Source organism: Schistocerca americana, chromosome X (genome assembly GCF_021461395.2).
Source record: "Schistocerca americana isolate TAMUIC-IGC-003095 chromosome X, iqSchAmer2.1, whole genome shotgun sequence".
Classification (NCBI taxonomy): Eukaryota; Metazoa; Arthropoda; class Insecta; order Orthoptera; family Acrididae; genus Schistocerca; species Schistocerca americana.
The window spans coordinates 768,048,553-768,073,242 of NC_060130.1; the positions used below are offsets into that span (position 1 = coordinate 768,048,553).

Here is a 24,690-nt window from a genome sequence, read left to right on the forward strand (position 1 = left end):
TAGTCCTTTTTATGGTTCCATTTACGGGGGTCCTGCACCTTTCCCTTTCTGTGTCTCTTGTCCTCGAGTCTCTCATATTTGGTTGCAGATTTTAGTGTGTGGTCGGATGGTTGACTCTTTCCCTTATTTTTGTTCTCGTGGTCAGTCAACCAGTCTCCGGCCATCTTCTGTTTCTTTCTGTCTGGTGTTCATCTGTACTCTTCTTGTCTGTAGTGTTCGTTGCCGCATTTGTGTTCTTTCAGTGCCTGGGGGGAGTCTCCTTCCCCTTGGGGTTTTACCTGCTCCGCAAATTTACATCTCGCCTGTTTTTGGAATGGGGGACTGATGACCTTAGCTGTTTAGTCCCCCTTAAACATCCCAACTCTATTTTATCTCTAATTTTGCCCACTTCTTTCTTCCCCTCACCCACACGATTGGCAATGTCACTAATTGCTAAATTTATATCACTTTTATGAGAATCTTGCACTTTTTTACAGTCACTTACCATACCCCCAAGTTCTGTCTGTATCTTATCCATTTTTTCCCCAAGATCTATTTTCCACTGACTAGGGGAAGGCCTCAGACACAGGCAACCGATTTGGCTCAAATTTGGCAGGTCGCTTGTGTACAACCTAAAACGAAAGACTCTAAGATATTTTGGGCCAACACACCCGCAATTTTGAGAAAATCACCCCTAAAGGTTATGACGAGCAATCGACTCAAAAGTGGAGGGATCGATAGATAATTGTAAATAGAGCATTTTTCATCATCAGGTGTGGGGTCCGCAAACGCAAACTTTTCCAGAAATCGAGGAAAGAAACTTTTACAACAGTCGCTTCTGTACCCACATGGTAACCCCTTTGTGCCGACACTGCCGATAGCGCAACGACTGTGGTAACTGGCTGGGAATAGGAAAACCCGGGTTCAAATCTCAAAGAAAGCTAGCTGATGTTCTTTTTCTCGTTTGTATTTTTCCATATATCATATGATAGGGACAGGAGTAACATAAGGTAAGTAAATCAATAAAGGACGTTAATAATGAGGTAGGCAAATTAATTTCACAAACTCCGTGAGTTAGTCAAGTATTAAACTTCTAAGCCTCATCACATGAAAACAACCCCGTGTAAGAGTGCTGCGAATTCCTCACGAGGGATCACACATAGCCAACTGCGCGACGCTTGTTTACAGCAAGGCATGGGACAGAATGCACGTGGGGGGAGTTATGTCGTCCCGGTTGCCTTTTCGTCATAGCATAGTTGTGAACCTGGAAGAGTGAAGGTGTCCTGCACGAGCCTTATAGAAGTGAATCGGAAAGAGTTGTTTCCCATCATTAGGCTGCCACGAACCTCACGGATACATGTAGTGATTTTTCCATCGTTAATGCTCCCAAAGAAATACGTTTTGTGAATGAATACAGTGTTCTTCTGTAAGTAACATATGACGAGTACTGTATGTAGTTTGTAGTAATTAGCTCGTCCGTTTATGCCGTAGTAACTAGTTATTGTTTGTTGTGTCATATCTTTCAGGTGCACAATCTGAATAATGGAGGATGTACACCCTTCAACTAGCGCTGTAATATATATTCGGGAGCCTGTCACAGACGTTGGCAAGAGGGAAGTTACCGACACTGTGTTTTGGTTTGTAAAAGTGTTGCAAGACAGATGCATTATCAATGCACTACCGGAAGCAGGCAGTTCTGTTTCTCGGCATTCCAGATTGATAGGAGTGGCTATCGTCGAGGGATTTTTGGAGCTGACGAACGAAATGACTTTTGTTGCTACTGAGGTACTATACCATGAAGATGAAGCAGAAAGTGATTCAGTGGAAGATATCCCGACTAGTGGTCGCAAAATGGTCATAACATTTTGGAAATCTCCGAGTCACTGGGAATATGTGCTTCATCTGTTCCCGATGAGTATTACAAACCGGTTATTAAACGGTTGAACTGCAGAGCTATACCCCTTGAAGTAAAAGTAGAGGCGGTAGCGCTAGCCAGGAATCATCCAAATTGGAACTTACAAACACTGCAAAGGAATGGAGCAACAATAGTCCTGAAAAGGAAGAAGGATTTGAAATTGTGGGAAAGTGATATCATTAAAGGAGGGACAAGATACAACAAATATCAGGCGATAAATAAGTGGACATACGACCGATTTGTCGAATCTCGTTGTAACGAGACTGTAATAGTGAGAATACTTCAGGAGTGGACTGCAGGTGTAGCTCTTCAGTGTACGGCCAACAAGGATGTTACGTTTGCTGCATCATTATCTTGGGCAAGAAATTTCAAATCAGAGTATAAAATTCGTCAACGGAACGTCACTAAATACGTCTCTCATAAGGAGGTACAAAATATAGTAGATGTACAGAAAGTGGCGGCTCTTTTCAGCACGCAAACGGCGTCACTTATGACCGGTTTTAATCGTGATTACGTGATCAACACCGATCAAACAGGATGCAAGTATCGGGTGAACATTCGACGCGCGTTATCGCATAAATGAGAAAAACGAACCCTTGTCGCAGTTGGTAGTAAATACAAACTAACAGATTCGTACACGGTGCAGTATGCCACCACAGCCTCTGGAAAAGTGTTGCCTAAGGTTTTCCTGTATTTACAAGGAATGAATGTTACATTTGGTCCTCGGGTTATAGAAGAGATCAATCGTTTAACCGACTCATTGAAAAATGTTTACATTACCTGCTTCAAATCCGGGAGACTGACGAATGCGATTTACAGAACATTCATTGAGAATGTTTTAAAACCATACATTTTTGGTAACAAGTTTTGTCTAATATTGGGTTCATGGAGTGGAAAAATTAATACTACAATATATGACACAATGTTTATAGATAGCGAGGGTCAGCCGACGTGCACAATAAAAGTAATACCGCCAAACTGGACACCTGTGTGCCAGCCATGTGATGTTTATTTCTATCACCAGGTTAAAAACTTTATTTCCAGGCTTCAGAATTGCAGTGAACTTCTGGAAACCCAACGGGAATTGCACAACCACATGGACACAATAACTACTCACAGCATAATTCATAACCAACTTGCAGCACCGATTTTTCAGGCAATGACATCGTATGCGTGGTATGCATCAAAATTAACTCCCGAAAAAGACATATTTTTTAGTGTAAACCAAGTTTGTTGTCCGTCGACTCTTTGCAAGGAACAGTGTAGCTGTCGAAAGATTGCAATCATTATATGTTCTTGGAGCCGTGAGTATATTTATTTAGAATGTTTATATGACGAGTACCACCCATCTAGTTGTTCGAAGGAAAATGAGGACACGTCACAGTGCCTGGAAGAGCCATTGTAAAGTGACCTGGAGTACTATTTTAGTTGTTTACTATCCCAAGAGATTTGAGAAATTTATTTGCCTACCTTATTATTATCATTCCTTATTGATGTAATTACCTTATTAACCCTCCTATCCCCATCAATTGCGATATGGAAAAATACAAACGAAAAGAAGAACATCCGCTAGGTTTCTTCGAGATTCGAACCCTGGTTTTCCGATTCCCAGCCAGTTACCTTGGCCATTGCCCTATGGGGGCTGTCAGCAAAAAAAGGGTTTACCATGTGGGTACAGAAGCGGCAGTCGTAAAAGTTTCTTACCTCTATTTCTGGAAAAGTATGCGTTTTCGCACCCTATATCTCATGATGAAAAATGCTCTATTTACAATTATTTATCGATCCCGCCAATTTTGAGTCGATTGCTCGTCATAACCTTTAGGGGTGATTTTCTCAAAAACACGGGGTTGTTGACTCAAAATATCTTAGATTCCTTCGTTTTAGGGTGTACACAAGCGACCTGCCAAATTTGAGCCGAATCGGTTGGCCGTGTCTGAGGCCTTCCCCTTGTTAGTCGATTTTATATTTTACTATTACAACTTCATCTGTAATTTTCCACATATCCACTTGAACACATTTTAATTTATCATCAATTGCTTTTTCGAGGTTACCCATAATTTTTTCAACTTCCTCTTTCACAGTGGAACCTATTTCAGTTCACATTGTACCCATATCAGTCTGAATTGTGTCTGCAACTGTTGGAATTATACTGATATTATTTGCCATTTTATTCATATTATTTCCCAATCCCTGGATCATTTGCATTAGCTGAGACATCATATTTCCCCCACATTCATTCCCCTTGCCTGAATTCCTACTAGTTACACTTTTGCATTCTGATTTCAGACTAATTGGCTCACTTCTGTTTTCAGAATTACACATACTAGGTGACTATTTTATATCCACGAGATTTATAAGTGGAGCTTCAACTAGCACTATCTAAGACACTGCCGTCGTATTGCTGCTGATCTGCGTCCGCCACTGGAGAAGTTGTTTGATGTGGTTGTAGCTGCTGCCGGTTACCACGTGTTCCAACCATCTCTGATACTGCTGTCCGTTAAATGCTCTAATCTCTACTGTTCCCTGCACTCAACCTATTTAGACTCTCAGCCTCCACGCAAATTACCTTTAATGTGATAGATTAGGACCTCTATCGATAGCATGTGTTAGTTGTGAAAATTACTGTGTAATTTCACTATTTCCAGAAACCTACTTGTGGAAAAAAAATCTCTCACTGTATTTTGTGAGAGGTTCACTCTACAGAAATCTACTGGTTTTGCAAAGATTTTTACACTTCGCATAGTAGGCTGAATAACAGAGAGCAAAGGAGTACCTTTTTGCAGGACACAAATCCCGGACGAGCCCCCAATTGCGGGCATTCAAATAGAAAATTAGGTGGCGTGATGGCCCTCAAATACGTAACCTCTGAATCAGAGTTGAAATATTAAAAGTTTTGGCTGGTTTCGTTGTCTAGGGGTTGGGATACATAGTTGCCGCATTACAAGCAAATACTGCTGAGTCTACAGTATACAATATGAATATACACATGAATTGAATGGTCAAACGTTCCTATCACTCAGCAATTGCAAATTTTGAATGTTATATAGAAATTTATAAATTAAAGATTCCAATTAAGTAAATTCTGCAGGTATTATTTTAATGACTTAAAATGATGAGTACAATAGCAGTAGTAGTTTTGAAAATACCATATATTTCTGCAAAACACTTATTGGTGTCAATGGTCCTGCAATTAAATAAAATAGATGTTGAATAACAGGGAAACAATAGAGCCATACATCACGTAATTAGTTATGAACAACAACATAGCTCACAAAGTATTCGCTTTTAAATGCATACTACGTCTTCACTGCAGAAGCCACGGAAATCTCACAGGTGCACAAGTTGGCACTAAGAAATATTTATATCTCCCGCTACCACGCGCAAACTCCTCCACTCTCCTAATCTTTCCCGTGACTGTACGTCCATCGCGCCATACTGTCCAGGACTCTCCTGTCTTCTCTCATCCTCCAGAACTCCCCCCACTTCCATACAGTGTCTCCACGTGTCCTTCTTGCAACAATCCCTGTGATTGGCTAGAGTGCTCCCGCCCTGTCTCCAAGCCAACGCACGCTCACAAACATAATGAAACACATTCGAAATACTGGATTTACATTTAAATAACTTGAAATTAAATAAATACTCCTATGGATGGACCATAAACACACTCTAACACACATTATTAAATACAAAAACAAATTAAATACACATATATCAATGGAATAGAACAGAAGTAAGCCAGTAGCCTAATGTCACTGTGCTTTCTAAAACACAGTAAATAATTAATCAATTTCTTCGTGAATAGTATATATCGGATACAAACAAAGACATAGATGAATAAATACATTATAAGCATGCTGCTACCGTTTTTTGGTGTAACTGTGGAGTACTTATGGCTTGATGCACTTAATAGTAATCAGCCACTTTGACCTCCAATAACTCACGTAATATTCAAGTTGCGTGCCTGTAATTTATACCAATTTAGGTTTATACTAATAGCTTTCTACAGACATGTCAAGCAACAAAATCAGATGAACTATTTAGATTTTGAAAATTCATTGCTGGGTGTTACTTGTATAATTTATCGTCAGATACTAAACTTTAAACTAATAAAGATATTGAAAATCTGATTACACCATCAGAATAGTTGTACAAATAATGGTAATGTACATGTTTCTTTTTGAGGTATCATGATTCATCTGGCTACTATTAATTTCTATATGAACTGTGAAATGTCTGCCATTAAGGTTTCACAAAGTCCGCCATCTTTGGCACTCCCGGCATGTCTCCTTCATCGACACAGCGTCACCATGGAATTGCCACCCATGCGGTCCCCTGGACCACACACTGGGGCCACTCCTCTTGTCCAGCATCATGTGGTCAGCCTGCTGAGCGGCCCACACAGCCACACCAACTCCGAACTTAGAATGTTTTCAGGGCGTCACAACTCACCCATTTCCTCTCATGTGGAAATATACAGTTGCACAAATGAAACACTGACCTTCAGCAACATTCAGTGTTTGCTTATCACTTTAATTTCCATTATACTGTGGTGACACCTGGTGAATCTCAGGTATACAGTGCACAGACAGATTCTCCACAGAAAACATGGAAAACAATCACACACCTTCTCCATAGGAATCCTGAGAATCAACAGCTAAAGAGGAATTCTAATTCTAAATGCATTTGAATGCTTGCCAGGCTCATTAGTGTGTTATGTTGCATTGAAGCAGTGTAGGTAGGGTCTGTTTCCTTAACTGCATGGCCTTGCCATGTGGCTGCTGCCAGTCACTCAACGAATAAGTGACATGTGTTACTGACTGAGTGAACTGCTAGCCGAGTACTTCCGTGTGCACGTGCATAGCGAGTGATGTAGACAAGTGCTACTCAGGTGGATTCATCACGCAGATGCAGTGCTCTAATCTTTCACTACTCACTACTACTCCTCTGTTTTATGGCATGTGATAGTGTGCTTGTACGGGTCAATGTGAGTGAGTGAGCCAGACAAAGTTTTGAGCCCCTTTAACCATATTAATTTCCTTTAATATTTGTAAGGATGCTGATAACCTCGCCGTTAAGTGCCTGTACACCCCAAAAACAACAGTAGGTCCTTCCTTGCCTAGATGAATGGAAATGTGATTTGGCACATGATGAGAATTTTAATGATTCTCTGCATAACCTTTTTGCTAATAAACGCATGAATTCTTGTCAACACTTGTTTGTTGATAGGCCTACAGCTTCCTTTGGATTGAGGCACAACAATCTCCGTCTTGTGAATGTTTTTCAACTGTTACCTTCCCATTCACTGTCATATTAATTGCAGTTTGTTTGTTCAAAAGGCAATGGTCACTGTTGTGACACACAACATAAATAAAAGTACAGTACAACAGTCAAAATGTGTATTCACGGCGTAAATGTAGTTCAGAATTTCACCGGCATAGCAAACCGTTCCAAAAAGCAAAACTGATGGTGTAATGCAGAATAACAACATGAGTAGCTTGGGATGCAGAGAATTGTAGGTAGATGATGTACTGTGAGTGAAGTAGTGCTTGAGCAGCCCGTGATGTAAGTATAGACATTCATAGTTCGGTCCAGTAATGGTGGCACTTGGTGGATGCTGGTGAAGGCATTTTGCTTGGCAGATTCACACCAGGTGCAGCAGTGCTGCTCCTTGGTGGCTGGACTGGGTTGGCAAGACCCTGTGATGTCATGCTGAGAACCCTCGTGGGCTTGCAACTGGCAGAGGAGGTGGTGGCATTGACAGTTTGCAATGCTCACTGAAAGATGTGGTAGCCCAGTAGGTTATCACAGTCCTTCCCCCTTATGGGGGTGATGAGCAGCTCTGCATGGTGCAGCCTTGCACCTTGCAGGACCCTGAGAGGTATACCAAACGAGAGCAAAGTCTGTGGAAGTCCCAGAAGGGCATTGCAGACTTAACTGACTCCCAGTTGGCCTGCAAAGGGGTTATGGCCAGAAGGAGACTGCGTGGCAGTGGCTCCTCGGTCGCGGCGGTTTACAGGAGGCACTGAAGGGCATACCATGTCCACATCCGGCTTGAATGAGTGGTAATAGCCTCTGCTAGAGATGCTGCTTGGGAAGGTACAGCAGTTCTCCCTGCTGTGATGCCACTGGTGGCTGGTCATTTGTGGGTGGCCTAGAAAAATGAGTGTGATGAGTGTACAGCTGGAAACAGTGTGTGGGATTGCGGGGATGGAGGAAAGAAAGGCTCCAGAACTGGAGTGCAGAAAAGGGACAGTAGTGTAGAGGAATCTTGCACGACATCACTGTGAGGAGAATGTGGAAGTGTGATCTGGAACTGGGATGGCTGGTCACCTCACCAGAGGTGGAGTTGGGTTTGGTGTCGGGTCACTGTCCCAGCACCTATATCCACATGGTGACCCCTTGGTTGCTGGATTGCTGCTAGGATCAATTTGTCCTGGCACCTGAAACCCTGCACCCACACTTGGGTGCCCAGCTTTGAAGGGTGAAAATGGTGGGACAGGTGGCACTATAGGAATTGGCAGCAAGTGGTGCAGGAGCATGTGTGGCTGGTGTCTGTGGACCAGCTCCACCAGACTCTTCTCCCTCACAGGTGTAACCCATTACGAACTCAGAAAAAGGGTTAAAGCATTGTCTTTAGGTGATTTCGGTGACAGAATTTTTCGTCTGTGTTTTGAAGGTTTGGAACAGTCTCTCGACATCACCGTTAGATTGTGGGTGTAAAGCTCCACCAGACGCTTCTCCCTCACAGGTGTAACCCATTACGAGCTCAGAAAAAGGGTTAAAGCATTGTCTTTAGGTGATTTCGGTGACAGAATTTTTCGTCTGTGTTTTGAAGGTTTGGAACAGTCTCTCAACATCACCATTAGATTGGGGGTGTAAAACTCCACCAGACTCTTCTCCCTCACAGGTGTAACCCATTACGAACTCAGAAAAAGGGTTAAAGCATTGTCTTTAGGTGATTTCGGTGACAGAATTTTTCGTCTGTGTTTTGAAGGTTTGGAACAGTCTCTCGACATCACTGTTAGATTGGGGGTGTAAAGGTGGTGACTTGATGTGTTGAAGACCATTCTGCTGCCAGAAATTTTCAAAAAGCTGTGCACAGAATTGTGGCCACTTATCTGACAGAATTGTGCAGAAAACACTTTCTATGATGAAAATTTTGTGAGGACTTAAATAGTAGCTTTCATGCTGGTGGAATGATTGTTAATAACATAGGGGAACCTAGAGTAAGTGTCAATGACTGATAACCAGATGACATCCAAAAAAGTGCCAGCAAAATAGAAATGAATGCTCTCCCAAGGCTGTGAGGGAGGGCACCAGCCAGGGAGAGAATGACGCGAGATGCTGTTTGGTGTGTTGCACATTTATGACAATTTCCTTTGAGGTACTCTGCCTGTCAAGACCAGGCCAGTTGACATAACACCTGACAAGCAGCAGATGGCACAGCATATCTGGCTGAAAGCTATCTGGAAAGTCCACTCATGGAAAATTTTGATCTGTTGTTAGCAAAATGATGCGATCTACTAGAATGAGGCTATGACGGAGTTGAAAATCATGCTGTAGTGGGCTAGATTTCTGGTTGGAGAGCCGGTCCAGCTATCCCTGCAGGATGTATTGACACATGCTGCAATGTTGTGTCTGTAACCATGGCACCTGTGATACACAATTTGGTGATAGGAAAGTGATCCACAGCATGCTGGGTCTTATCATGTAAATGGAAACAAAGGACCTCGTCTTGATCAAACGTCAGATTTAGTTCCATCAGGAAGCATGACAGGGTGTAGGCGGAAATGTATCTCATAGTTATACCTGCTGAGGAAAAGAACCAAACACTTGAGACAATGGGCTGTTTGATGGGTTAGCTTAGGTGGCACGATAGAGAGCAGTATGAGGCTTTTGGTCAGTGATGAAGTGGTTCTTTGTGCTGTAGAGAAAAATCATGGAATTTTGTTAGTGCAAAAATGATCATGAATGCTTCCTGTTCAATCTGGGAATGTGTGTTATGGGCTGTGTTGGGCGATTTTGAAGCATAAGCAATCGGTTCTTAAGAGCCGGTGGCATTTTGGTGTGCTAATATAGTGTCTGATCCCCATTCAGATGTGCTGGCTGCCACAACCAGCTGTATCTGTCACTTTGTGAATCCATGTCATGAATGGTTTTCTGCGGAAATACCAGACTTTGGATATGTTTTTTGATTTGGAGAAAGCCTACGACTCCTGTTGGAGGACTGGTATCCTTCTTATTCTATACAAGTGGGCACTTACTGAGGCCGCCTGCCCCATTTCCTTCAGGAATTTTTAAAAGACAGTAGTTTTCAAGTATGTGTGGGTTCGGCCTTGTCAGACACTTTTATCCAGGAGAACAGGGCATCTCAAGGCTCCGTTCTGAACATTATTCTCTTTGCTGTAGCCATGAACCTAATCATCTCCCAACAGGCATTTCCGCCTCCCTTTTCATTGATGGCTTTGCCACCTATTCCAGTCCTCCACGGACATGTTTCCTTGAGCTGCAGCTTCAGCAATGTCTTTATCATCTTTACTTGTGAAGCATCAACAATGACTTTTGCTTTCCCACTGACAAAGCCGTCTGCATGAATTTTTTTCCACCGTCTTTACATCTTGGGCCTGTTACTATTCCATTTGCTGAAACTATGAAATTCCTGTGGCTCATGTTTGGTAGGGAAATTTCTTGGTCCTTCAATGTGCCTTACCTGGCAGCACCCTGTACCCAGTCCCTCAACGTCCTACTACATATCCTAAAGGGGCATTGTGCAAGGTGTGACAGCAGCCTGCAGCTGCAACATGATACCCCGCAGTGACAGAGGCCACCTGCTTGCACGTGCAGTTCCCTCTCATTTTGTTGCCTCTCAAACAAAATTTTTCCCCAATAAACTCGGTGTCAGAACTAACCAGTTTCATTCCGTGATTTACCAATTGGCAATATTTAGCCCTAATTTGTCTGTGGATGTATCGCAAACAAGACATTGAGAAAACTGCACTGTCTGAATTTGTGCAAGTGTCGCCAATCAGTTGTTATTGTGACGTGAAACTGACCAGTTTAACCACCAAATTTATCGGGGAAAATTAAGTTAGAGAGGTAACCATATCAGATGGAATTTTTTTCACACTTTGTATAATTGTATTTGTGATTGTTACGGTGTAATTAGGCAGCATTAAAAATTTCATAGCGATAGAACTAGCTGTTTCAGAGAGAGAAAACATTTCAGTCGGAAAAAAGTATTTTTTCAGCTCTTTACAAAACAGAAGTCTCCAAAAGTATTAGAGCCAGAGCAGTGAAATTTTAACTATAAACTTGTAATTCAGATCTGTAATAACACCACATAAAACATTGATGGAAATATTGTTACATAAGGAATACATGTAGATTAAACTAAATGCAGATGTGTCCCTGGACTTTGAGCAACCACTGTATTGATACATTTGATTAACTAAAACGGGAAATATTTTGTTGCAGATCTGTCTCTGATATTTGACTCTTTTAGTCAGAAGAAAAGACCAATAATATTGTTTCAAACACTGTGACTGATTCCAGAGACAGTACAGAAGTTGTCCATATCACTTAACCTGGAAATCTTCCTTTTTTTAAAAAAGTCTGACTGAAAGGGAGAAAGCATCCACAGAATTGAAAATAAAATGCTTAGATGCACCTATGAAGTGAGATGTAAATTTATTTCTGCTGAACATGGGTGTGACTATAAGAACACCCCAACCCCCAGTATTTTAGTCCAGTCAAAAAAGTGTATGAAATTTGGAGTTAAGTGATGGATATGAAACTAAAAAATTAGAATTTTAAGAATATATCAGAACAGACTGATATTATTTGAGACTAGTGCTCTTAAGAGGTTGAAGTAGTTCCTTTTACTATAAAATTAAAGTCTTGTTTAATTTTTTACCTTATTTTGTAAGTTTCATAAAAGCAGTTGGCCATTTTAGTGAATACTGCATAAAGTTCTCTCTCTCTCTCTCTCTCTCTCTCTCTCTCTCTCTCTCTCTCTCTCTTTGTTGTTATAAACCTGTTGATGTTGGGAGAGTAAATAAGAACTTTTATCACAGTGATTCATACCATGTAGAAGGTATTACCTAAACAATATCCAAGAATGCTAGTAAATAGTTATTTTCTGAATGTTTCCCTGTCTTCACCTCAAAGGAGAAATATGACAGCATGTAACAGGAAGGGGTTCAATTACCATCTGAAAACATTTGCTCTTAATAAGAAATGAGGATTTAGTTAATGTTACATGATTTGTAAAAATATTAATGAGTTATTAAAACATTGATATTTCTGATAAAGAGTAAAGATAATAACTTTAACAATTGTAGCCAAATTGTTGTATATAAGAGAAGAAAAATAACATCACTGCGAGTTTTTCAGTCGCACTGATGCTCGAACAGGTTACACATTTTTTTCTGTAAGTTGCAAAATATGCACAAACTAACATAAAATAAACTCTGAATTTGGTGTCGTCATTTAAAAGGTGCCTCTTAATCAGTGTGTTACAACCTTCACTGTCTTGTGCCACAAAAATACTATTAATCCTAGTTTTCTTCCTCCTATTGAAGGACCACATTAATATTACCATGTCATCCTCTTCTTCTTGTAGTAAAAATATCTGTGTAGTTCAAAGTTAGATCCAGTTTGGCCACACTTCTCTCCATGCCGTTGCCGACTGCTGGATAGCACCATGACTGGATGTTGGCTGCGCCTTGGGAAACAGCGGTGACTGCACACAAAATTTGGTCATATTGCCATCTACCTGAGCAAGCAGAGGAGGCTCTTTCACTGGGGGAGAGAGGGGGGGGGGCGGCAGGCAGAGGAGAGATGTCTGTTACTGCTGCAAGCCACTGTCGCATCTTGGACAGTGCACGTTAAGTGGTACTTCCCGGGGAGCAGATCTGACCACCCTCCTCCATTTGTACTGACCCCTTGTATATTCGAAACTAGACTATGGGTGTTTTGTTTATTCCTCTGCACATCTGTTCATCTTACACCATTATAACACAATCCACATCATGGAATACATTTGGTCACTAGCACCTTTTACACTAGCCCGGTTGTGAGTCTGTATGAAGAAGCTGCCGAACAGCCACTGTCATACTGGCGTGGTGTTCTCCTCAGCAGATACGCATGCCGTTTGTCTGCCATGCCTGGCCATCTGCTCTATGCCCCCTTTTTATGATAACTCCCTTGACTGCCAGTATGGAGTATGTCCTCCTCCTGTTACCTCCAAGAGTTTGCTTTCAGCCATTCCTCTGGCAGCTTAACTTCACGCTAGCTGTCACGTTCCCGATGGGTGTGAACCTTTCACTGCCTTGGCATCATGTGGTGGCCTGTGTTCATCTTGGTCTTCATTCCCTAAGGCCTCTACTCTAGATTGGATCTATCACTGAAGTTTCTCTGTCTTCACATGCTACTTGGCGATCGGACCTTCGTGTACACTGATGGCTCTAACACTGACCATAGTGTTGAGTGTGTCTTCGCCATTGGCATCAACCACTTTTGGTGTCGGCTTCCAAAACACTGTTCAGCTTTTACAGAAGAGCTCTTTGCTCTCTATCAGGCCAGCCAGTACATTCAGTGACACAGGCTTTTTAATTGTGTCATAGGCTCTGATTCTCTCGGTGCTCTTCAGAACCTCTCTGTGCTGTGCACAGTCCATTCTTTTGTGCAATGGGTCCAAGAAAGCTTCTGCTTGCTCACTGTTGAGGGAGGCAATGTTATGTTCATTAGCGTTCCTGCTCACATCGCTCTGATGGGAAATGCGGCTGCTGACACTGCTACCAAGGCTGCAGTCCTGCCTTGGCTGCTAGCTGTTCCATTCCTTTGGATGATCTCTGCATTGCCATCCGTCAGCAAATGGTGTCTCTTTGGTACCACCTCTTCATGGGAACAAGCTCTTCAGAATGAAACCTCTCCCAGCAGCTTGGTCGACCTGCTTTCAGCCCTCTCATCACGAGGAGATCTTTTTGACTAGGTTGCATTTAGCCATAACCATTTGTTGAGTAGTAATCCCTCACCATTTTTTGCTCATTGTCGTCAACCTTTGACAGTCCACCATTTCCTGACCAAATGGCATTTTTTTAACCGCTTACGTTCCAGTGTGTATTTTCCGTCTGAGTTGTCAGACATTTCAGTGAATGACGCTTGGGTTGTCAAGTGTGCGTTACTTTTTATGCTTAGTAGCAATATGGTGAAGGCATGTAATCTGTGGTTCAGGATGAAAGATTGTAATTCCCTCAAGGTGAAGGGGCATGGGATGATATGATTGCTTCCACATTGCTGCACGAGTAATAGCCTCTCAAATCAGAACCTCCATATACAATCCCCTAGTTTTGAGTGTAATGAAATGGCACTTTCTACTAAGCCTATGTAATTCAGCCATCCAGGCACAGCATGACTGTCCGCCCCCGGTAGCTGAGTGGTCAGCGCGAGAGGCTGTCAATCCTAAGGGTCTGGGTTCGATTCCCGGCTGGGTCAGAGATTTTCTCCACTCAGCGACTGGGTGCTGTGTTGTCCTAATTATCATCATTTCATCCCCATCGACGCGCAAGTCGCCGAAGTGGCGTCTCGCACCAGACAAACGGTCTACCCGATGGGAGGCCCTAGCCACACGAAATTATTATTATTATTATTATTATTATTATTATTACAGCATGACTGGTTGGGCTGTTTTTCATATTTATAAAATTCCAATCAGTGCAATGTAACATGACAATTCCGGTTCAAATAAGCATTTCAGAGAGTACTTCCTTGACACAGCAAAATGCTGTCAGAGTTGCTTCCTATATGCATCCCAATCCTCGGGTGTTTTGGTGTATGGTTGGAACAGGAGTGAATGCATTGGCATCTGATTTGATAGTAATTTGGGCAAAGGAGCCTCCTGGCACTTCTTTTCTTCCAGCTGCTACTACTGAAAAATGACCTCTATGGACAAGCCTGGCAGCGGCTGACGCTATGCTGGGTCTATGTTTACACAACATAGCACTAGGTTTGACCACTATCACCACCATTTATGTTGCGATATGCAGCATAAATAAAAGTACAGCAGTACAGTCAACAGGTATATTTCACAGCACACGGTACCGTGCAAAATTTCACAAGTGTAATGAAAAGTTTCATAGAGCAAATCCGACAGAGTAATCTAGAATAACAGCATGAATAGCTTGTATGCAGAGACAGTAGGTAGACTGTAACACTGCAAGCAAAGAAGTGCTTGAGCAGCTCATGACCTCAGCATAAATAGATGGTCAGAGTTTGGCATGGCAATGGTGGGTGCTGGCGCAGGCATCATGCCTGGTAGATTTGCGCCAGGTGGAGTGCTGGTGCTCTCTGATGGCTGAGCCCTGCAACAAGCATCATGGCTGGATCAGCAAGCCTTTGTGGAGCACTGCACTGATTCCCTTGGCTGTTGCTGCAGAGGAGTGGCACGAGGCACCCCGTGGTTGGGGAGGCTGTTAGAAGACTGGTTTTGACTGCGACTGGCTAAGGAGGCAGAGGCATTGAGTGTTCAGTTTCTGCTGAAGGGTGTGGTAGCCCAGTGGGTTACCAGTCACATATTGCATTTTTAAACTAAATTCTCTGGTTCCTGTCATGATTAATTGTTCCCTTGATTGTGTATGTTTTGACAGTTGTGATACTGGAATTTGTGGCAGCAGGTGAGTGCCCAGAACAAACTTTATGGTGAGAGAAAGCCATTAACCCCTGTATAGTAAGCTGACTAGTGTGCATACTTTCTCTATGAGAAGAATATTGTAACTACTCATGTGGATGCCATACAACTTCTCTGGGAAATGTGTATAGAATCTTTGGAGGACTGCTGTCTTCCTACATGCGTGTAATCATTTACCCTATTCTTTTCAGCTTTTCAAGATGATAATCTGGCTCCAGGAAGTTAACATTCCACCTCTGTTCTCACACTCCATTGTCATTTTAACAACAACCCCACACACATTTATTTTATCAATACTTGACATCTTTCCGTGAACATTTTGATTGCCTAGGCTTTCTTCATATTATGTATGCATAAACACAGGAACAGGGTTTTGGGGAGGGGGGCGGGGCGGAGAGTGTATCTGCGGAGAGGCCAGACAAATGTTTGGTTCCTGAAGAGGGCAACAGTCTTTTCAGTCGTTACAGGAGCAACAGTCTGGATGATTGGCTGATGTGGCCTTGTAATATAGCCAACATGGCCTTTTTGTACTGGTACTTTGAATGGCTGAAAGCAAGGAGAAACTACATCTGTTACTTTTCCTGAGGAGATGCAGCTCTGTTTTATTGTTCAATGATGGCGTCCTCTTGAGTAAAATAGTCCAGGGGTAAAATAGTCCCTCATTCCCAAGGAGGATGTCGCCATTAGGAAAAACAAAACTGACATTCTACAGATTGGAGCGTGGAATATTAGATCCTTCAATCAGATAGGTAGATAAGAAAATTTGAAAAGGGAAATGGATAGGTCAAAATTAGATGTAGTGGGGATTAGTGAAGTTTGGTGTCAGGATGAACAGGACTTCTGATCAAGTGAGTAAGGGTTATTAAAAAAAATCAAATAGGGGTAATGCATGCCAAAGGCTAGTAATGAATAAGCAAATAGCAATGTGTGTAAGCTGCTATGAGCAGCATAGTGAATGCATTGCAGTAGCAAAGATAAAAACAAAGCTAACACTCATCACCGTAATTGAAATTTATAAGCCACCTAGCTCCCCAGATGGTGAAGAAATGGAAAGAATGTATGATGAGACAAAAGAAATTATTCATATAGTTAAGGGAGAGGAAAACTTAATTGTGGTGAGTGACTGGAATTTGATGATATGAGAGAGAAAGAGAAAGAGGAAGAGAAGAAAAAAGATTAAGACAATGAGGGCTGGGAGAAAGGAATAAAAGAGAAAGCTGCTGGGTAGAATTTTACACAGAGCATAAATTAAACAGTACTAATGCTTCCAGAATGAGATTTTCACACTGCAGCAGAGTGTGCACTGGTATGAAACATCATGGCAGATTAAAACTGTGTGCCAGACTGAGACTCGAACTCGAGACCTTTGCCTTTATCGGGCAAGTGCTCTACCATCTGAGCTCCCCAAGCATGACTCACGACCTGTCCTCACAGCTTCAATTCTGCCAATACCTCGTCTCCTATGTTCCAAGGACTGCTGAGGGAATTAGGTTAGGAAATGTGACATAAAAAGTAGATGAGTTTTGCTGTTTGGGCAATAAAATAATTTTATGATGGACGAACTAGAGAGGATATAAAATGCAGAATGGAATGGCAAGAAAAGTATTTCTGGGAAAAGAGATTTTTTTTACATCAAATATAAATTTCAATGTTAGTCTTATCTGAAGGCATTTGTGTGTAGTGTAGTGTTGTATGCATGTGAAATGCGAACAATAACAGTTCAGACAAGAACAGAATAGAAGCTTTTGAAATGTGGTGTTACAGAAGATTGCCAAAGATTAGATGGGTAGATCGTGTATCTAGTAGGGAGGATGGAGATAGTGAATAGAATTGGGGAGAGCCGGAGATGAGTAGTTATTTGGAGATGAAGAGGCTTGCACTGCACATGATGAAGAGTGTGGAGAACTGTATCAAGACACCCTTCAGACTGAAGACAACAACAATAGCAATTACAAACACAACATATATTGTAAAAAATGGAAAAAATCTGTAAGTTTTATGGGATTAGTAAAACATTTGACTGAAAATTACTTTCGGCCACAGAATGTCTTATCACAGAAAATGTGACTTTTTCACTAAGAATTATTTTTCACAATTTTTGATATCATTCTTAATGAATGCATTTTCACTCTGTAGTGGAGTGTGCATTGATTTGAAACTTCTCAGCAGAAGAAAACTATGTGCTGGAGCAGGGCTCAAACCTAGAACCTTTCAGTTTCTGGAAACCATCTGTCTACACAGTATCTATGCCATGTCTATGCCATGTCTACACAGTATCCTTTCTTCCAGGAGTTAGTCCCGCAAGGCATGCAAAAGAACTTCTGTGAAGTTTGGAAGGTAGGAGATGAGGTACTGGTGGAAGTGCCATGTCTACACAGTATCCTTTCTTCCAGGAGTTAGTCCCGCAAGGCATGCAAAAGAACTTCTGTGAAGTTTGGAAGGTAGGAGATGAGGTACTGGTGGAAGTAAAGCCATGAGGTAAGATCATCTTAGTCAGTAGAGCAATTGCCCGCAAAAGGCAAAGCTATCAGGTTTGAGCCCCAGTTTGGCACAGTCCCAATCTGCCAGGAAGTTTCACCTTTCTCCATGTTACCTGGCTGCATCTTCTCAAGACATGTATCTAAAGTTTGTCTGGATTTCACTATTGTTTGTTTATCATACTATTGCTTTTACTTGCATGGATTACTTGTTCACAGGTACTCATATGTCTAACTTGCTTTAAATTAATGACCTCCAATATTTCCTATAGAATTACTACATTTTCATATTTATTAATTATTTACGTGTATGCAGAATGAAGTTCAAAATTCGTCTCTACCTTCTTGGCCTGGAGATGACTATCACACCAGAATTATAAAACCATCTGCTATGTGGTTTGAATCCTCAGGAAAGGATGGAAAGGTATGTGTGAATTGTGTTTTATGTAAAATTAGAGTTCTGTCAGTTTCTTTTGCCAATTGGTAGTTAATTTGTATACAATTTTTTGGAATAAGACAATGTTCCCTATAACGTCTTGCAAGCATTTTTATTGATATATGCCTTTTTCCTACAAAAAAAAAAAAAAAAGAAAAAAGGACCAAGGACTAATGTTCTGCTCTTTTCCTTCTCTGGTGCGACCATGTTTGTTTTGTAAAGTTGAGAAGAGAACAGAGTACATAAACACTCAATTATTTACAGCAAATTTGTGTCCAGGTAACAAGTTAATTCCTGATGTCCTGAGATTATTTTGATTATTTAAAATAGGTTGTATGCTTCAAGTAAAGTGACAAGTAAATCAAATCAGAATAGTCAGATCTGTGTGTTGTATGACCAGACTTTGCTCTTTGTCATCTTAATAAGTACTGTGGCTTTAGTAGTCCAGTCTTCCAGGAAAAAATTATGGGGCCTATGGAAAGTTTCAGGTTCACTTGTCGAAAACAAATTTTATGCAGGTGTTGATAAACTTGACTTTGAGTGTCCTGAACCTAACAATTAAAGCTGTGATTGATTCAAAAGTCACAGTCACAGTTGGAGTGGTTATAGTGTCTCTACAGGTGAAACCTCACTGAAGCCCCCATTGAAAATCTCCAAGTCAACCCAGAGCAATACCCCCACCACAGTGATGTCATCCTTCCAGTTTGGTCAAAACATGAAAAGAGTCAGCTAATATTTTCTCCAGTGAGCTTATACAGGGTGTATCGTAATTAATGGCATTAACACGTACTGTTGAAAGTACACGATACTAGAAGCAAACAAGTCTCAGTAAACACGGGGGCAGGATTGGATGGGTGTGTCATCAGTTACATCTTGTGGTCACATTTGGTGTTTCTGCAGGCTAAAGTAACCAGTGCCCACTACACTGCACAGGCTGTTGCCTACACCTACACCTACATCTACATACATACTTCACAAGCCACTATATAGTGCGTGGTGGGGGGTACATTGTACCGCTACTAGTTGCCTTTCCTGTTCCACTTACAAATAGAGTGAGGGAAAAATTACTTTTTATATGCCTACATATGAGTGCTAATTTCTCTTATCCTTGTGGCCCTTGCACGTAATGTACACTGGCAGCAGTATAGTAGTTCGCCAGTCAGCTTCAAATGCTGATTCTCTAAATTTGCTCAATAGTATTCTGCAAGAAGATCGTCTTCCCTCCAGGGATTCCCATTTGAGTTCACAAAGTATCTCCATAATACTCGCATGTTGATCGAAAAAATCTAGCAGTCTGCCTCTGAATTGCTTCATTTATTCTGATCTAGTGGGGATCCCAAACACTCGAGCAGTACTCAGGATTTGGTTGCATTAACATTCTATATGCCCTAAAGGCTCACACGAATAACTCCACTTCTGAGTTAGAAGCTGGGTAAAACATTACAAATGCAGAAAGCCTTGAATTCCTGTGACACAAATTGCCAACCATTATTGAATATGAGGGTCCAGGGGGAACTGTGCAGTGGTGCTGTCTGGTTCTGTCCACAGGCCATACATGCTCTTTTCCAAGGTGTTGAATATTGCACTCAATCATTGTCTAATAGATATGCCATGTGCTAGTGCCTTCATATGAGACATACCACTGTGTGACACATGTGGAAGCTGGAGATGTAAGGATGCAACTCCAGAGAGATGACAACTTGACAGCTTGGTCCTCTGTGGTGAGCAGGACGAACCTGTGGACAACACTTGAGTTAATCACAGAGCATAAAAACTTTTACCACCCTGAATCCAGTCCCAAAAGGTACGCACTTGAGCCATCTCATCTGGACTGCCAAGACAATTTTCCAGAAAAGCGGGTTGGCAGCTGCAACATCCCACAACAGAAAATCCAGCAGTGTTTACTGCAAGGTGGTATTGAATGCAAAAACGAGATACTCCTGTTGACTCAACTCTGGACCGGAGCCTTTTCGCAAATACGAGATTGCATGCTGGGTGGTGGGCAGGCAACAAATAACATAGCAATAATTACCAAGAAAGAGACTTACCTTTGAGAAAATGAATATGTTCTGATTTACATTGTTTTTAATTTACCCAAAACATACTATAATTACTGAAAATTACGATGAATACAGTGGAAAGGTGCCCTTTATGGGAGAGTTCGCTAATGTGAGACAGCTAGAGTCTGACTAAAGTATGTACTGAGCTCTGTTTCGAAATATCGGAATTTATTTCTCACAGCACCTGAGTCTTAGAGTAGGTGAGCCATCACATTTGTGTGACAGATGAAGCAAGAGATAACCATCTCCATCTGTTTATCACCCTATTCCACGCATAAAATGCAACATCTTGTGTGGCATTCATGGGACTGTTTAAAATGCATTATGTCCAAGGTATACAAACCCACTGGGCAAATAACCCAGATTGAGTATTAATGTCATTCTAGATTACATGGAGCAGCCTACCTGAGAGCAGCAACAATGATGTAGGGGGTCAAATCCTCAGAGTGATTAAGTTAGCTAAGGGTCTGAGTCTTACAGTAATGAAATTAGTTAAAATTTGAAGGAATATTGGAAGCTAGAAGTCATATGTGTGTTACATTCTGTTGCAAAGCTCAGTAGTGTGGTACCGTGATGCACGTGCATCAGCAGAGTGCCTAGTTAAGAAACACGAAGGAGAGCACTGCATCACTGACCAGCGGAGGACATGACAGGAAGCAGCTCGTGGTACACCAGGGTGTCAACATCGAAGGCAGTAATCAGGTCAGTTACGCCAACCGAGTAACGTCAGAATATTCCACTGACCTACTGGGGAGGGAGAACCATAAACATCAGCAGCAGAAAGCCATATTCAGCAGCCAGCTCGTCATCTTCAACTGTTGTGAGGTGTTGGAGTGATGCAGAGCCTGTGTCACTCCCTGCCGCCACCAGTTCAGGGTCATCGCTCTCATTGCAGTCATCATAATAGTCACTGTCATAATGCAGGTTGTTGCCTAGGGGATGCCAGAATGACACCATCTCTGTAGTCATCACTGTCACTATAGTTTGAACAGTCAGCAGGCAGCTGTCTGTAATGGGAGTTACCATCTGGGGTGCATTGTGGTAATGCACCGTTGCCCTGGTCCACTGATGCCAGACAGCCACTGCCAGGGATGGTCACTGAGAAAGGAGACAGGGCACTGACCTTCCCCCCCCCCTCCCCGCCCCCCCTCCCAACACGGATTCCAGTTACGCCAGTGCAGCTACAGTCTCAGCAGCGGGTGCACATGTAATTCATCGCCACCAAGAATATTACGAGCAGAAACAGACCTCGCCCAAATGTCCAACAATCAATTTATTGCAGCTGATCAATAAATGTTGTTATAGTGTCATCTGCAGCCATCTGTGGACACACCCCCATCATCCTCTTTCTCACGCCCAGCGGAGAACCCACACTCAAATTTTGTGATGGGCAATGGAGTCCTGTGCCTTTTTGTAGTGGAAAATGATATAAACAACCTCTTGAAAACAGGACTCCTCACATGTAATAGGGATACAGTTAGAGAGTGAGTCCAAATAGTATCCTGCCAGCTCCCAAGATTAGCAAGCTACATGAAGAGCCACCAGTTTCAGTAAAATCAGGAGGTTCTGAATCTGCTAAATAGCTAAGAGCATCCCCTTGCAGGGAACGTTTGAAACAAATAAAATGGAAGAAAGCTGTAGCAGAACTAAAGGATACAGAAGTGAAATGTTTTGTTCTTAAAGAAAAAGAAGGGAAATAAAAAAACCAAAGGAAACAATCTTATTCATTTGGAGTCTGATAAAAATTTAATTAAGGACAGTGCTTCAGATAGGCAATCTGAAGACACTGAATGCATATTCTGCAGTGGTCGATTCTCTGAAGACTAGCAGAGAGTATGGGCACACTGCATGGAATGCTGTTCCTGGGCTCCCAAATAATGTTGATTTGAGAAAAAGGACTTCTGTATGCCCTGACTGCACTTCTTTTGCACAACAAATGCAGAAAATATAGGAGAGGTGCTAAGGAAGAGCATATTATTATGTGACTGTCTTATATTAGGACATTATTTCTATTCTGATTCAAATTGATCTGTTTGTGCCTTTTTTCAAATTTATATCTATTAAGTGTTAAATAGCATGAATTCAGTAAATAAAATTTAAAGTACTATGATTTCACATAGATTTCCAATTAACAAAAATGGTTTTATTGAATGTTGTAATATAAAGTAAATTAATGAGAGGCAAGGGAAATGTAACTTCAGGGAGATCCACCCAACATTGCTATCAGTTGCCTGCCTCATCTGTTGATACACATCATCGACCATGAGATTCTCCCATGCATCAAACACTATATCCCTCAGTTGCTCAGCAGTGTGTGGGATTGGTGACAGCTATTGTAAGTTCATGTGACTTTTCATTTTGGCCCACAAATTTTCAGTAGGATTAAAGCTCAGTGCTAAAAAAGGCCAGTCAATCTGGTCGAAATCAGCTTGTTGTGAAAGCTATTGCTGAATGATTTCAATCTTGTGAAGTGGTGTGTGGTTCTCCTGGAACTTGATAGTGTATCCTCACACTCTGCATCCATGGCAAGATAACCATAGATTCGATGAAGAACCAGTGCCACATCTGATCACATCCACCCCAGCATCAGACTGTGGTGCGGCCAATGTGTGAATATTCTGCCATGTATTGTTGATCATAATGTGCTCCCTGTTTCCTGCAGACCATCACTGGATCCCATGTACTGAGTTAAATATTGACTCACCTGAAAAGATGGTGTGGTGCCGGTCATGGTCCACGTTGAATTCAGTGAAGGCAAGCCCATAAAATTTGTGATTATCAGAGAGGGCCCCTTTATTAACAGCCCCTTCCTGTCTTCTTTTTTTTTTTTGGGGGGGGGGGGGGGGGGAGGGGGGAGGGCGTGTCGTCAGTGTTTTGACTGGTTTGATGCAGCCGGCCATGATTTTTTTTTTCTCCCGTGCCACCTCTTCATCTCAGAGTAACAATTACAACTTGTGCCCTCAATTATTTGGTGGATGTATTCCAATCTCAGTCTTCCTTCACAGTTTTTACCCTCTACAGCTTGCTCTAGTACCATGGAAGTTATACCTCGACGTCTTAACAGCTGTCCTACCATCCTGTCCCTTCTTTTTGTCAGTGTTTTCCATGTATTCCTTTCCTCGGTGATTCTGTGGGTAACCTCCTTATTCCTTACCTTATCAGCCCACATAATTTTCAACTTTTTTCTGTAGCAACACATCTCAAACAGTTCTCTTCTGATTTTATTTTCCCACTGTCACTACAATACAGTGCTGTGCTCCAGACGTACATTCTCAGAAATTTCTTCCTCAAATTAAGGTCTATGTTTGATACTGTTCGACTTCTCTTGGCCAGGTATGCCCTGTTTGCTAGTGCTAGTCTGCTTTTGATGCCCTCCTTGCTCCATCTGTCATGCGATATTTTGCTGCCCAGATAGCAGATTTCCTTAACTTCATCTACTATGTGATCACTAATCCTGATAAGTTTCTCGCTGTTCTGCTACTTATCATTACTTTAGTCTTTCTTCGATTTACTCATAATCCATATTCTGTCCTCATTAGACTCTTAATTCTATTCAGCAGATTCACTGAGGATATCAATGTAATTAACAAATCTTATCATTAATATCCTTTCACCTTTAGTTTTAATTACACTCTTGAACCTTTCTTTTATTTCTGTCATTGCTTCTTCGATGTAAAGATTGAACAGGAGGTGTGTAAGACTACATCCCTGTTGTACACCCTTTTTAATCCTAGCACTTTGCTCTTGATCTTTCACTCTTATTGTTCCCTCTTAGTTAGTTCTTGTACATATTGTATATTGCCAGTCTTTCTCTATTGCTTACTCCTAATTTTCTCAGAGTTTCAAACGTATTACACCATTTGACATAGTCAAACACTTTTTGCATGTCGACTAATCCTATGAATGTGTCCTGATTTTTCTATAGTCTTGCTTCCATTATCAACAGCAATGTTAAAATGGCCTCTATGGTGCCTTTACTTTTCTTACAGCCAAATTGATAGTCATCTAACAGATCCGCACTTTTCTTTTCCATTCTCCTGTATATTATTGGTGTCAGCAACTTGGATGCATGAGCTGTTAAGCTGATTGTGCGATAATTGTCACACTTGTCAGCTCTCGCAATCTTCAGAATTGTG

The 24,690-nt window shown here is 41.7% G+C and overlaps 1 protein-coding gene across 1 annotated transcript in view; it reads left to right on the top strand.

Moving 5' to 3' along the window:
* Positions 1 to 24,690, top strand: part of LOC124554690 (protein artemis-like) — a 182,331-nt gene that overhangs the window by 78,861 nt on the left and 78,780 nt on the right. The window contains exon 4 of the mRNA XM_047128317.1: positions 18,375 to 18,482. Coding sequence (XP_046984273.1) covers positions 18,375 to 18,482 — 108 coding nt within the window. The remainder of the gene's footprint in view (positions 1 to 18,374; positions 18,483 to 24,690) is intronic.